Source organism: Phyllostomus discolor, chromosome 4 (assembly GCF_004126475.2).
Source record: "Phyllostomus discolor isolate MPI-MPIP mPhyDis1 chromosome 4, mPhyDis1.pri.v3, whole genome shotgun sequence".
In the NCBI taxonomy this organism is placed as follows: Eukaryota; Metazoa; Chordata; class Mammalia; order Chiroptera; family Phyllostomidae; genus Phyllostomus; species Phyllostomus discolor.
The window spans coordinates 5,538,075-5,553,865 of NC_040906.2; the positions used below are offsets into that span (position 1 = coordinate 5,538,075).

Below are 15,791 nucleotides of genomic sequence, written 5' to 3' on the forward strand. Positions count from 1 at the left end.
ACCTGAAAGTCCCAGACATGTCACCCTGTAGAAATAGCCTGAGCCTCGGGCGTCTCACCGGATCGGCTGGTCCCTTCTGGGCGTGGGGCTGCATCTGCTGGGCTGCGTTTAGGCCCAGACTTCCCTGGAGGGCTGGAGTCTGCCAGAGCTCTCTGCTGAGAGGCACCCAGGCGGGGCCCGTGGGGGCATCTCAGGTCCCATCTCCGGGGCTGGGATGCCCCCACAGAGGTCTCCGCTTGCAGGGCCCTCAGGAGCGCTGCAGTCCAAGGCCGCCTCGAATCACTGCAGAGGTCTGGCACAGCAGCCCGGGCCAGGGAGCCCTGTGGGGCCCAGCAGGGCGGGGACCCCTGCTGACCATCCTTGCAGATGCCTGTGCAGAAGGGCTGAGGGGTCCCCATCCCCCAAGCTCTCAATATGAAGGTGCCCAGTCCTACCCCTCTTTCTGTGGGTGGCAGTTTTTTTATTAAAAAAAATTTTTTTTTCTTACCCGAGGATATGTTTACTGATTTAGAGAGAGAGAGAGGAAGGGAGAGAGAGATAGAGAAACATCGTTCGGTTGCCTTCGCATACACACCCCGCGACCAGGAATCGAACCCACCACCTTTTGGTGTCTGGGACAACGCTCCAGCTGACTGGGCCCCTTGGCCAGGACTGAGAGGTGGTTCTAAACCTCAGAAGCCCTGAAAGTCACAGGGGCCTTTTTCAGGTGCTGGCTGCCCCGACTGATGCCCGGCTTAGTAGACTGGTGTGCGAGAGAGAGGCCTCCTTTTTTTTTGTCAGAGGCTTCTCGTGCCCCCCTGCTCATGCCGTGAGTGGTTCGTGCTGGTGTTTTGGAAGCAGGGAGAGCGTGCAGACCCCTGAGAAGGTGCAAAGGGTAGACCGTCTTCCTGGAAACACGCTCCCCGTGCCCGTTGCAGTTCCGTTCCGTTGCAGGGGCCCCCAGACACGCCCACCCTCCAGGCCCGAGAGAAGGAGCCCTCAGCCAGACAAGGATGACGTTGAGGCCACTCGAAAGGCATCTGGTCCCACCCCTCATTTCACTGATGAGGAAGCCAAACCCTAGAGGGGAAGTGACTCCCCAGAGCAGGTTGGTCACTGAGCTGGAGGAGGAATGACATCTCACGGCTCGCTCAGCTGACAGGACCAACAACAGGTAACCGTCCCCGGGGCCGCTTGGACAAACTGAGGCACAGCGCCACGGACTGACCTCGCTCTCAGGGACAGCAGGTGACTCTCCCCGGGTCAGCCAGGGCTCCACAGCCTGGGCTCTGTTCACACCTGCCCTGACTCCGGGGGGACAGTGTCAGGTGGCGCGGGAGGGGGGGGGCCCTGGCCGTCTCTGTGACAGCAGCAGCTGGAGGCGGAGGGCTGGCTTGTCCCTGGTTATCAGTGACATTTCTACGAACCCTCAACTTCCTCCTGATTTGACTCAGGATCGCAGCATTAGGCTGGGGGGTGGGGGAGCCTCCCTGTGGGCAGCTCAGGAGCCTTCCCGGGGAGCCCAGCCTTGCGTGCCACACCCGCCCGGCCTGCTCCCCAGAGTCTGCCTGGGAAATCACCCACAGCCCGAGCTCACACATTGGCAGGAGCCCCCCCTGCAGCCTCTGAGCACGGTGCTTGCCAGAGGCGTCACATCCCCGCCTCAGTATGCCTCTCTGGGAAAGGGGAACAACAGTAGTTCCTTCCCCATGGGGCTCTCGAGAGCAGTGAGTGAGAAGAGCCCGCGTCCCCTGGGAAACCTTGCTTTCTACACTTCCTGAGGACTGGACTGTCCTCAGACCCCGCCCAGGCATCTCTTGGAGGGGCTGGGAGGGGAGATCCAGGGCGCCGGGAACCGTGAGGGCTCTGGGGTCCTTCTTGAGAGGGAGGGGGAGAATGGGGGTCGGGACACGCCCGCCGGCCCGGCCTGGGTGACGCTCTGTGCCGCCCGGGGCCCAGGGGTGTGGCGTGCTGCCCAGAGCACCTCCGGCTCTGACCCATTGCGCCGACTCTGACCTGTCCCTGTGTCTCTCGCTGCCTGGGACCAGAGCCCTACCAGTGAGGGAGCCCTTCCCCGGGGCCTGCTTCTGGGCGAGGCACGGGGATGTGGCCCTCGTCCGGGGGTGGCTAGGATACTCACCACAGCACACAGATGACTTTCGTGGCCCCACCTCCGTCACAGCATGGAAATTGTGTCACATGACGCAGGCGGACCAGGGAAGTGGACCTTTGGGTGGAGGGCCGGGGTTCTTAGGAGGGGAGGGGGGGATTCTGCAGGAGAGGGGGAGCGGGGAGGTGGGGCCAGACGCAAACAAGAACACAAGCAGCTCCTGGGTGTGCCGGTGATGCCGGGTGCCGGGCTGGTGCCGGGCTGGGGCTGGGGCGAAGTGACTCAGAATGTGAGTTCCAGCAAGGCCCTCGCTGCCTGTTCGACCTTGAATGCAGTCCTTAGCTTCCCTGAACCCATCTGTAAAATGGGTGCAATCATAACAATGGCCCCGGGAATGTAACCAGCTTTCCCTGCAAATCACTTAGCACCGGACCTTGCATAGTGTCCCCAGAGGCCTCGCTCAGTCAGGCGTAGCCTGGTGAACTTATTCATGGTATTCTTGGTGGATAACTGCATCCAAGTCCATCTTGATATTCCGACTGTGGCATTCAACACTGCACCCCCGGGGGAGCCTGGGGTTGCAGGCGAGGGACCTGGATGGGAGGACGCCGGTGCTGGGGAGCATTCCACCTTAAAGGGCACCCCTCCGGCTGCCCCAGCTCCACTTGGGCAGGCCTGGCCCTCCCATCTCCGGTGTTCCATGTGGATGAGGGCTTTGGCCACGCAAGACCAGGGCACCTTCTTAGTCTGCGAACCTCCTAAGGTTGCATTCTTCCTCTAGCTGGTGTTTTCTGGAGAGTCCAGTCTGCCGATGCAAGGAACTGGCTTGGTCTGAGTCACACACGGCGGGGTTAGGTGCTCCAGCTGTGCAGACACGGGCCAGGTCTGCCCCACCTGGGATGCTGGGTCCTTGAAGGCATGGACAAGGGGCTGGGTGCACCACGGGGCACAGGCAGCTGCTGGAATCACGGCCCAGAGAGGGCTGAGCTGGCAGGAAGAGAGCCAGCTCCGTGAGGCCACAGGCTCTGGGCCCCAGGGCTGAATAGAGCCACTCGGATGAAAGAGCCTGGATGCAGGCCCCACTGCCAGAGAGAGCCAGGAGCAGAGCCCAGGCCTCCAGATGCCCAACCCGGTCCCTTTTCATGCCCGGAATGTTTTGTCCTCTTCGCCCTGGCCTGCTCCTCAGGGCACCGGGGCCCCATTCCTGTCATGGTCCGCAGGGTCAGGCAGAGGAGCGCGTCTTGAGCGCTGGAGAATGCTAATATGTCCGTTCCCCTGGGGTTTGGAGCAGCTCAGGTCCCCTCTCCTGTGCTGTGGCTCCCTAGCCCTTCCCTGTGCAGCCCCGCAGCCAGCCAGCCAGCCTCCGGGGCCGGGCTGGGGGATCAGAGCAGGGCCTCTTCTGGGTTCTCTAATTGTGGCCAGGGTTCCCCTCCCTCCCCCCATCTCCCCTGTTTACAAGAACGCCCAGGAATCCCCGCGTTCCCGTAAGCTGTGACTGCATCAGTGTTTTGCAGAGAAGCACACGGGGCTCCCGTCCCGTGTGTCGGCCACGCACTTCTGGTTTTCTCTGAGTCACTCATGATTTAAGAGACTACTTAGGAGAACGCACAAAAATGCCTTCTGTGTATTACTAGCTGTTTCCTTCACGGTCTGAGAAGAGAAAGGTGGAGTTGCCATGGCCCTGGAGTGCTCGGCGGGGCCCAGGAGGAGTGGGATAGATTGGGTGGGAGACCCTCGTCCTCTCCCACAGAGAGGGCATCCCCTTGATTGACGATTTCGTCCTCACTGACCTGCCAGTCGTACCTCATCTGTGACTGGGCCGTTCAGGGCTCTGAACTTCTCCGTCTGCTTGATCCACGCTATTCCCTCCTCCCTGCAAGGGAATCTCCATTTCAAGTTCTCTTTGCATATCTGGCCTGCCCCCATTAGGTACTTCCTTGCTAGGCTCGTTGGGACATAAATCAAGTGTCTCATGTTTTAATGATTTATTATAACTTTTACCTTCGTGGAGTCTCTGTGTTACTCTATTGATTCCTTTACTGAAAGAAAAAAAATTAGATTGTTACAGTGCCTTCTTTTCAAGTGACTGTGTGCCTGAAAACCCATAGATTATCCTAACCTTTTCCTCTGTCTACGTCTTTTTTTTTTTCTGTGTTTCTTATCCACAAAAGATGATTAGGTTTTGCGCTTTGGCTGGTGGAGCTCAGTGGATTGAATGCAGGCCTGTGAACCAGAGGGTCGCTGGTTTGATTCCAGGTCAGGGCACAGGCCTGGGTTGCAGGCCAGGTCCCCAGTTGGGGGCATGTGAGAGGCAACCACACACTGATGTTTCTCTCCCTTTCTTTCTCCTTCCCTTCCCCACCCCTCTAGAAATAAATAAAATCCTTAAAAAATAAAAGATGATTAGGTTTTGCTTTTTAGAATGGATGCCCCTTTTATACGGAAGTATTATACTTGTTAGGGAATGTTATAATTACATTACAATGGTTATATTTGTATAAACTCCAGGGGGGTGCTCCTTTGCTTTCTATACTGAGGCAGTTCCTTTTTTCACTTTCAGTTTCTGTAATGAATTTTCTCTTCTTTTTGTCCCTTTAAAATACAAGTAATATAATGGAAATGTCCAATTTAGAACATGCTGTACTTCTGCATTGCTTCTATGAATAGCTCTCCAAACGTGGCGAAAATTATACTCAAATACTTTGCCTTCCCTTTCACCCAGCCGTCATTGTTGACATGGCATTTTGTGTCTCCTATACGCTGTCCTTTACTCTCAACGTCACGTATAATCTCTATGGAGTAATAGCTGGCCTGTGGACAGGCCACGGAGCAGGTGCTGACGCCATGCTCGTTTCTCAGGTGGCACCTGCTTTCAGTGACCTGTCCCTTGCAAGTCTCTCTGTCACTCAGGCTTTGTCTTCAGGTGCCACACCTTGAAATGTTCATCTGTGACCTGCCAAGATTCTGCCTCATCTGCTGAGCTACTTAGTTTCAATTTTCTTTTCTTTTTTTTTTTCTTAAAGATTTTATTCATTTTTTTTAGAGAGGGAAGGGAGGGAGATAGAGAGAGAGAGAGAAACATCAATGTGCAGTTGCTGGGGGTTATGGCCTGCAACCCAGGCATATACCCTAGCTGGGAATCGAACCTGCGACACTTTGGTTCACAATCTGCGTTCAATCCACTGAGTTACGCCAGCCAGGGCTCAATTTTCTTTAAATTTTGTGTAAACCTCCCTCTTGCACCTGCCTCAGACATACACCAAGACTTTTCTTCTTTTGCAGGAAAGTCAAAAGCTATTTTTCCCTTCCTTTTCTCCAATATTTAATACAATTTTTAAAATGTACATTGTTTTCATATGTTAATTAAGCAATTAAAATACGAGAGAGAGAGAGAGAGAGAGAGAGAGAGAGAGAGAGAGAGAGAGAGAGAGAGAGAGAGAGAGAGAGAGAGAAGGTTTAAAATTCACCCACAATTTTACTGTTAAAATGCAACCTGTGTTTGATGCATGGGAACTTTTTTCTAGGCTTTTTTTCCTAAGCATGGGTTTTATTAATCATAGTTGAAATCATTCTCTGAATGTGTAATTCTGTAATATTGTGGAATTTTTACCTAACATAGCGTCAACATGACAGAAACATTTTCCACTGGGTAGATTTACCAAAGTGAAAATAAGCTCTCGTTGGCATGCAGGTGTGTGTGTGTGTGTGTAATTTTTGCTCTCAGAAAAAATAATGTTCAAGTGAACATTATACTTCTGTACACCATGTTTCCTGCTTTTGCATAATTTACTTAAAGTAAATTTTCAGAATCACTGCAGGAGAGACTCACAGGATTTCTGTGGCTGGCAGAGCAAGTGATCAGGTCCCCGAATGTGTGCACCCAGCACGCCGGTGACAGTGTCATGAAACCCACACAGTCCGGTGCCTGTTTATCTGCTGTGGGTCTTGATAGTATGCGTCACATTTATACTCTTCTTCGAGAAAGAACATCACGTATCTAACATTTGTAGCATTTTCTTTCTTCCAGCATATTACTTGAGGTCACATTGTTCCAACAGAAATGTTCCTGACGCCGTGCAGCCACACTCGTGTCTGTGCTCTGAGCCTCGGCTTTGCCATCACTGAGTGGACAGAGTTTTTCCCGGTCCTCACTTCCACACGTTGTTACGTGTCCTGTGGCTGGATGTTCTGACACGCCCTTCCTTCATGAACCTGGACTTTCTTTTGCTCAACAGTGGGACGTGAGGACCTAAGTGGGTTTTTACTGATAGTTGCAACCTCCTTTGTCGACCAAGCCTTCCATTTGTATTATTTATTCTCATTTCGGTGCATTGTCTTGGTGCTTTTCTCCTTCTTAGTTCTGTTCCTTGTCTTGGGGCACATTTGGAGCTTCTGGATGTCGGCAAGTGTCTTGGCTGTTCCAACGAGAAGGCCTGTTTTTAAGAAACCATTAAAGACAAAGTTCATCACGTGCAGGAAGCATCCTTCTGGTCCTTCGTGTAAATGCCATTTGTGGGAAAACTACCCACCAATACGAGCAGAGGGCTTAGCGTTTCTGCTTCAGCGATGGAACACATCGCCTCGCCCTGAAACGGTGTCACCTTCCGGAAATCTGACTGGGCCCTCCGAGCAACAGCTCTTCTCTTTCGTGCTGCGTCGTCTGTCAAACCTTGAGATTTGGGTAAGTTCGTTTCATAACATGAATTCATCAAAGTTATCGTATGTTCTGAGATTATTCCTAGAGCCTGGGGATTATCTGTCTCTTGAACTTGCGCGTAGGCTCGGGCCTGCTGACTCATTCTGCGATCACGTCCTCAGTGTTCTTGCTGCTGCCGCGGGGCTGGTCCACACTTCTGCCAACTCGCGTGTCAGCCGTGGCGAGTTGCGTTCCACCCCCGGGCCAGCGGCTGCGGGAAGGTTTCTAAATGGATTCACACACAAGGGATGAGGCCGTTTCTTCCTATTTTGTCTCTTCTCTCCATCTAAGTTTAATGCTTTCTTTCTTATTTCTAGTTATGGTCCTTCGAGTCTTTTTTCTTTTTCTTTTTTTTTTTTTTAAGGTACTGTCTTCTCATTTATTTATTTATTTTTTATTTAAAAAAAGACTTTATTTATTTTTAGAGAGGGAAGGGAGGGAGATAGAGAGAGAGAGAGAGAAACATCAATGTGCAGTTGCTGAGGGCCGTGGCCTGCAACCCAGGCATGGGCCCTGGCTGGGAATCGAACCTGAGACACTTTGGTTCATAGCCCACACTCCATCCACTGAGCTACGCCAGCCAGGGCTGAGTCTTTTTTCTTGATCATGGTTGTTGGAGATACAGGCTTTGTTTCATTTATTCCCCTCTCTCCGGGGAGCAGCTCTCAAATTTATTCACTCTGGTATATCTTCCTCTTCCTTCATTCATTTATTTCTGCTGTACTCTTCGTAATTTTTTTCTCTGATTTCTCTAAGACTTTTTTGGTTTTTTTCCTTAATGTTCACATTGAGTGCTTACTCCATTTATTTAGTTTCCTTTTGTAAAAAAAAAAAAAAAAAAAGACGAAGCTTTTGCAGGGGTGGTGTGGCTTGTGTGCTGGGTGCGAAGTGTTGCTGAGCGGCAGAGCAGCGTTTGCTGTATGAGAATGTGAGGCTGGATGTGCTCTGCTGACCTGTGAGACCAGGAGCGCTCACAGGCGGATGCCGAGGCAGCGGGTGCAGTTGGTCCTTTCACACCACGGTGCTCTGTCTCACTGAGACAGAGAGCTCTAAGTGTCTGTTTTTACAGAGGAAAGAAGAAATATGAAGGCTCTGCGTCTGTAACAGTGAACGGCTCATGGTCATTAAAATATTTCCCACAAAGAGAAAAGGAGGCTGCTAGGGCTGGCTTTCTCTCGGAATGGTTTTGGCTGCATCCTGTGGAATTGCTTGTTAAACAACCCAGCCAGAAAGCTCTTGTCCTTCCCGATCATGGGCCACACATTTTGTCTTGTGCTTCTGACCTGACCTATTTGTAGGAGCCACTTCTATTTTTTAATTTCCTAAGTGTCTGTGTACTGTGGTCAGAGAAGGTAGCCAATGTAATGTCTCCTTTTTCTTTTTTTAATGGGAGGTTTTATTCTTGCTAGGCAGATAATTATTTTGACAGCTGTTTATTGAATATTTGAGAAAAAGTGGATTACCTGTTGGTTTAAAACCCAATCCAGCTCTGGCTGGCACAGCTCAGTGGACTGAGTGCCGGCCTGTGAACCAAAAGGCTGTCAGTTCGATTCCCCAGTCAGGGCACAGCCCTGGGTTGTGGGCCTGCTCCCGAGTTGGGGGCATGCGAAAGGCAACCAATCACCGTATCTCTCACACATCGATGTTTCTCTCTTTCTCCCTTCCCTCCCCTCTCTCTAAAAATAAATAAAAATCTTTAAAAAAATAACAAATCCAAGAGCTATGAATTCAATTATATTCATTATACAGGGTCAGGCACAAATAATGGCCCCTTTTTATGAAATAAACATCTTTTATTACAAAATCATAAGCATGTGATTTGGTAACATAACAATGTCACACTCTAGCACACCACACGACATCTTAGGTGAAACGTTCAAATTGCTGTCCATCGTGTGCGAGACATTCACGTCCCCTACCGGCCACACTCAATGACGTTACTTCTGCCGGATCCTGTATTACTTCTATAATTCTATATCCTAATTTGTATTTTGCCTACTTCATGTGTTCAGATCGACACTCTACTGAAGTCTGCCACTACATCGTGCCATTGCCAGTGTCTCTTGGGATGCTATTTTACTTGAGGTACTTCCATACAATGTCACTCACTGCATACAATCGCAATGTTTGTCTTCAGTTTTTCTTTTAACATAAAACTACCTTCTTAATCCTGATGTATGCCTTTATTCTTTAAAAAAAATTTTTTAAAGATTTTATTTATTTTTAGAGAGAGGGGAAGGGAGGGAGAAAGAGAGGGAGAGAAACAGCAATCAGTTGCCTCTCCAATGCAGACGAACCCACAACCCAGGCATGTGCTCTAACCAGGAATTGAACTGGTGACCATTTTTTTTTTTGCAGGATGACATCCAACCCATTGAGCCACACTGGTCAGGGCATAGCTTTATTCTTAAATTCTCCAATGCTGGGTACAAACACGACCACTCTTTGTTTGTTTCTGTGTGTTGGCTGTATCATCAAGTGGCTCTTGCTGTCTGTCACAGGTGGGCACAGGTAACCAGGTTCTTGGTGATTGGAATGAAGAATTGAACCGAACACCCAGAGTTTATAGCAGAAAACATGGGAGCAGGCCAACTCCAAGCAGAGACTGACCTCACAGGCTGGAGGGATTCTATTCTTACAGGGCGGATCCTTCCTGGCTAGTTTTGGCGGGCTTTTAGTGCACATGTGGTCTCCCATGCTGTTCCTTGATTGGCCACCAGAGAAGGGGCCACACAATGTTACCAAATGGACCCCCCCTTCTCTTTGGGTCCCCCTATACTAGGTTCATCTTGCCTGCTGCCAGGGAATTATAGCTCCTGATGTCAGAGATAGGTGAAAAGAAAAAATTACTTTTTCAAAAGTTACACAGACTTAAGAGTAATGACTCAATGTCTTCATTAAACCCCCAAGTCCCTTAAAACACCCACAAACACACACAGTCCTTCCTTCCCCCCTTTGCCCAGTCTGGGGAACCATATCTCAGGAAAAGAAACAGAAGTCCGTGGCTCAGGTAGCCCCCAGTTCTTCCCAGTAATCCGTGCTGGGCTGGTAGGCCCCCCTCAGTTCCCAGCACCATCAGCTGTGTCAGCGGGATCTCCAGTTCTTAATCCAAAACCACGTTGCACCTTCTCATGGCCCACCAGCAAGAGTCCTTTCACCCCTTTCCCTATCATAGCTTCTCTCCTGCATTCTTCCAAACTGCTAAGAGAGAGCTCTGCATCGCTGCTACATCTTGCTTTCTGGCTTCCTAAGCTACGTGGCAAAGGGAGACCCAAAGCTGACTGGTTCCCCTTGCCCTGGCTGCTGTGCCTGGGTTTAAATCCCAGCTCCAGTCTTCCTCTGCAGCCTCAATTCCAACTCCTCCCACAATTGGCTACACCTGCCAGCATTCCTGTATTTTTCTAGCTTTTCTGGGCTGCCATAGTAAGTCCGGGCAGGCGTGGCCCTCATGGCATGGAACCAATCATCTCCAAGCTCTCACGCAGGCTCTGTAACCAGGGGGCATTGCCTCCCAGTTACATCCTGGGTTGAAGTCACTCCCATCCCCCTGACTCAAAGCATGGCCACAGCTGTTTAACATATCCATGAAACCAGTTAAAGGTTATAAATACGTTAAATCACCATTCTAGAGGTTATTTGCAAAACCATTGCTATTCAAAACAACTCTCAATGGCCTTGCTCCATGTGTCCCATCCCCTAGTTCAGACTTGTGGGGGTGAGGACATCCTGTATTTTTAATATTTCTTGGACACCCTGAGCTCTGGACCCCATTACAAATCCTTCTTTGGGGAACCCCCTAGCTGCACTCCCTTACACTGCTGTGAATAAGCGTGCTCTTCACAAGCAACAAAGAATTGAATGTTATTTCATAACCGAGCTGCAAACATTAGTTAATAAAGGAAAGTTTGAATTTTTCTTATTTTTTTGTTGTAATTTCTGTGCTTGGTTTCTGTTTTCATTCTATTTACTCCTTTGCTTGGTAGGCTGATTTGTTTGCTCGTTTCTCTTTATCTGGTTTATCTCAAAATCACTGTTTTCAACAGTCAGTAGTTAATTCAAGGTTAGAAAAAAATCTTGTACTTTTTTATCATTATCAAAGTTCAAAAAAACAGAACAATAACTTTTCATTTCCTTTTACGGGATATCGGCCTTGCCCCTGTCCCCTTAGTCCGCACCATTTCCGCCCCCTGTTACCCAAGGACACACTTCTTCATCATTAATCTCTCTAAGGGATAACGTCGTACCTTTTTCAAAGGACACAGATGATTTCTTTCCCTGTTTTTTTTTTCTTTTAATTTTCACTTCAAACTATATTCGTTATCACGAAAGTCCCTTTCCATGGTCTCCTGCTTTTGATGCTCAGCACCAAGCTTTTCCACTGTGATGTTTTCATCCTCCATTGTCCTCACTTCTGGGAGGTCTACATCGTGTGGCCTCCTGGAGGCAACGCGTTCGTGGGAGCCACATGACCCTGAGGGTGGCTTTCTGTGATCTCCACACCCGACCGGGCTTGATATTCTGTGTTTAAATGCTCCTCCCTCTAATGTTTCCTGGTGCTCATGGTTGTTTTTCAGAGAGGTTTCCAAGGAGCTGGGTTTGTTATTCGCGGATGCGTGTGAATAACACACAGGTTCTCTGTTAATGACATTTAAAGATGCAAACGAAACCCCTGGGAGTGGCCGTCTTTCCACTATGTTGCACGAAGCGTACTTCCTCTTATCCAAGTTCTTATCTCCTCTGTGGTTGAATTCAGCCCCGCCTCTCAGGCCCTGAGCTGCTGCTGACTGACCAAGGTCATCTTGGGCCCTTGGGTCAGTTCAGACCTGATTTGCTTGACCCATGTGACCTTTCCGCATTCAATTCTATTTCCTCATTGGCATGAGGCTGGGACCAGGGTCCAGTCAAATCCTCCTCTGAGGCCAAGGGCCCCACGGACCCTGCTGCAGAAAAGATAACGCACTGCAGAAGATGGTCCTGCGCGGGGCCGTCGCTGGGCACAGTGCCCTTGCAGCCTGCACCACACTAACCAGATTCCGACACTGATAGAACCGTGGGGACGGCCTCTGTGGTGGCTGCCAGGCAGCTGCTCCAAGCCCAGCTCTGCCCCGCACCACAGTGAAGCAGACGCTGAGGCCTGGCTCTTCCCCGGCTGCTTCCAGCCAGTGCCTGAGCCTGAGGAGGTGCCTGTCCTGGGTGAGCTTTGCTCAACCTGGGACCCCTCCGATGGGCATCCTGTGCTTAGGGGCTCCCCGTAGTTGGCCTGGCGTTCTCAATCCCCCGTGTGAGGGCGTTAGGTGGTGGGAATTTGGGGAGGCAATCAGGGCTAATCAAGGGGGAGCCCTCATGGATGAGATCAGTGCCCTTCTGTGAGAGCACAGAGCTCTCGCTCACCCTTCCTGCCGTGGGGGGACACGGCGAGAGGTGGGCAGTCCGTACCCTGGAAGAGGGCCCCCACCGGACCGTGCTGGCACCCTGGTCTCGAACTTCCAGCCCCCAGGGCTCTGAGAAAGAAGTTTCTGTTGTTTCTAAGCCTCCCATCCTGTGGTGTTCCGTCACAGCCGCCCAAACTAGGATCGCTATCCACCTCGGCAGAAAGCTTGACGATGGCATCCCCAAACTGGCCACACTTTTAAGGACGACCTGGCCAGGGCTTGCCTAGAACCCTGGTCTTTGGCCTGATCAGAAGCTCTAACTTGGGACCCTGCCTCACTGTCTGCCGGCACTCAGCACCGCAGTGCAGCGTGCCCCGCACACAGCCTGGTGCTCCTGTCCCCGGGACCAATTCCAGTTTCCCCACCTGTCTAGCGGCCTTTCTGTGCCCCGTGGAGACTCAAGCCCTTACTTCATTCCCTCTGGGAAGGTCCCTCCTTCCATATTTCTCCCTTTTCTTTCTGGCTTTCTCCTTGGGGTAGCAAGAGGTTACGACATCTGCACCCCTTATATCTTCCCAATTTTGAGTCGCAGGAAGAGCCCCATCCTCCTTCCTAGAAACCCACGTGAGAAATTCACTGCTTTTCATTGCCTCTGGGTGAGTCAGATTGTCCATCCTGGAACCAAAGAACCAGCCCGCCAGGCAGGGTCGACTCTGTCGAACCTTCGGGAATGTGGGCAGAGCAGAGCCGAGAGAAAGAGAGCTCCGGTCAGCCCTGCCTTAGTTTCCACGTCTTCAGTTATGTTGAATTCTCTCTCTGCTTAAACCAGTTTGGGTCAGGGTTTGTGTCATTGTTCCTACTTTCAACGGAAGGAGCTCTGATGGAAAAAAGAGACAGATGTTCATGCACAGTTTCATTTTCATAAAAGAGAAAGGCACACACACACACACACACATATGCATATTGTGTGTGTGTGAGAAAAGGGTCTGGAAGGACACACATGAAGGAGGAACAATAGTTATATCTCAGCAGCAGAATTAGAGGCACGTTGGTTTGGCTGTCATTGTTATGCGATGGGCATGAATTGCTGTGTGATGCAAGGGAAACGTTTATTATCCTTGACAGAGTCGATGGAGCTCGTCCCTTGCAGAGAGTGAGAGGAACTTCATCTAACCGTTGTTGATGTTTCAGGGAAGAACATGAGCCAGTCCGCCAAAAATGGGAGCTGCTCCTCTGAGGATGTGGACCGGGTGATGCAAATCGTGCAGGTGGTGGTCCACGTCCCCACCTTCTTCCTGGGCCTCGTCCTCAATCTGCTGGCCATCCGGGGCTTCTGCGCTCTCCTGAAGAAGAGGGTGCTGGAACATGTTGCCACTTGCACCTACATGATCAACCTGGCGGCCTTTGACCTGCTGATGGTGCTCTCCCTCCTGTTCAAGATTGTCCTGTTCTATGTGCCGCCCCCCTTTCCATCCCTGTGCAGCTTGGTGGAGGGCCTCCACTTCATCAGCATGTACGGCGGCATCTTAACAGTCTGCTTCATCAGCCTGGATAGGTACTTGGCCATCCAGTACCCGTTCCTGGCCAGCCACTGCCGGTCGCCCAGGAAGATCTTCGGGATCTGCTGCGCCATCTGGGTCCTGGTGTGGGCCGGGAGCATCCCCTTCTACAACTTCAGCTGGGAAGAAGGAAGGTACACGTGCTTCAACAATATGTCCAGTAAGGTCTGGAGCGCCCACATTGTCTTCCCCGTCGAGGTGTTTGGCTTCCTTCTTCCCCTGGGCGTCATGGGCTTCTGCTCCTACAAGAACATTCACATTCTGGTCAGCCGTCAGGACACCAACCCGGACCTGAACCGGAAGAAGAAGGCCTGCATCTGGACTATCGCATCCAGTCTGGCTGTTTTCGTGGTCTCCTTTCTCCCAGTACACATAGGTTTCTTCTTGCAGTTCCTGGTAAGAAATGAGTTTATTCTGGAGTGCAGAGTTCGGCGGAGCATCACCTTCTTCGTGAAGTTGTCCATGTGTCTCTCCAACGTCAACTGCTGCCTGGACTTTTTCTGCTATTACTTTACCATCCAAGAATTCCACATGGGCATCAGGTCCCGGCAGAACTCCAAAGACCAGCTGGAGCTGGACCTCTTGCAGGCCAGGACTACTGTGGCTGGGGACAGAAAGCTGTCCGCAGAGAAAGGAAACTGCAGCCTTGGACCCTAGTGGCAGACACCCTTTTCCAGGACCTTGCTGGGGTGGGAGGATGCGTGGTGCATGACTGGTGTGCTTTCCCTTTACACGCTCAGTGAACGCTGTGTCCGCTCGTTGTGCCCCCAGAGACCTCCCCGCACACCCAGACAGCGCAACATAAATCACTTGGTGTTTGGAGATTTCTGATGAACCTGAGAACCAAGTGAATTCTTGACCGCTGAGTCCAAAAAGTATGAGGCAGAAAAATGAGAAAGAAAAGGAGACCATCTGAACAAGGCCACCTCTCCTCTATCTCCTGCTAGGCTGGAAGTTTCTGGAAAGGAAGAGAGAGAGGAGTTGAGAGAGAGAATCAAGGTCGGTCACGGTGGCAGGGGCCCTGGGCTGAGACGCAGTGGGAGGCGAAAGGGTGAAGCCAGAGCCATTGGCTATGGTGGCACCATTTGCTGAGCAGGCCTGTGACCTTGTTAGACAGGGCTGCCGGTTTACTCTTCTGAGTGCGTCCCGGGACTAGAAACGACTGGAAAGCAAGAACAGAGCGTGACTAACCTCTCCCTGCAGCCACGGGCAGAAGATAACACTGGAACAAACAGCAGCCTCCTGCTCCGACCAGCAGCCCATGGGCCACACAGCAGCACCCCCACCCTTTGTAATCTAATTATAATCTAGTCCGAGCTCAGAGCCCCCCACCCCTGCGCCTCCTCAACGGTGGTGCATCCCTCCACTCCACTCCCCTCTCCTTTCTTGGAGAGTGAAAACAGGCTTTCTTCTCTGTGCTTTCTTCTCCTTGTGAATTCTTTCCCAGCCCGCATCACCAACCCCATAACAGTAGGGATGCATCAAGCTCCTTTTTAGTTTGTGGGGCGGAGCAGACTTGCATTTTCCAGTCCCTTCTGGGGCTCTGTTGGCCAACGACCTTGCAGAGGCGACAGCAAGTGGTGGGGGTGGGGGTGATCATGGTGGAGCAAATACACACAGAGAACCCCAAGTTTCTTACAGGCTTTAGAAAGGCTGGGGAGACCCATGAGAAGGTTGCGGAAGGGAGAAGGGGGCTGGTGTGGTGAAGCTGCAGATACTTTGTGGACGCGGTGGGGACAGAGTGGGTAGCTGTTGGTGACACCTGAGAGCCAGGAGGGTATAGAACATACTGGGGAGGGAAGGACACAGGCCAAGGGCAGCTCCTGCCCCATTGCCACGGGGCGGTCCACTGCCTGGAGCTTTGGCACTGGCCTGGGGGAGGAGAGGCAGGTGACAAGCCTGGGGGAAAGGACCTCCCCAGACCCAACCAGCTTGCTCTCTTGAACAGGCCCATTAGACTTAGTTTCCTTGAGAACGATGAGAAACCAAATCAGGCTGGATTTGGTTCGGCCAGAGGAGAAGAAGGAACACGTGTTCATCTTGCCCGCCTGAGTCCTGGCTGGGCAGCTGGCCAC

At 51.4% G+C, this 15,791-nt stretch overlaps 1 protein-coding gene across 1 annotated transcript; it reads left to right on the forward strand.

Moving 5' to 3' along the window:
• The first annotated feature begins 832 nt into the window (after positions 1-832).
• On the forward strand, positions 833-14,857 carry GPR55 (G protein-coupled receptor 55). Its single transcript, XM_028509036.2, has 2 exons — positions 833-1,153; positions 13,349-14,857. The coding sequence occupies exon 2, from the start codon at positions 13,357-13,359 to the stop codon at positions 14,371-14,373; it is 1,017 nt and encodes a 338-aa protein (XP_028364837.1). The 5' UTR covers positions 833-1,153; positions 13,349-13,356; the 3' UTR covers positions 14,374-14,857.
• Positions 14,858-15,791: the final 934 nt, after the last annotated feature.

Coding starts and splice junctions, on each gene's coding strand:
- GPR55 (XM_028509036.2), top strand. CDS start 13,357: ATGAGCCAGTCCGCCAAAAATGGGAGCTGCTCCTCTGAGGATGTGGAC.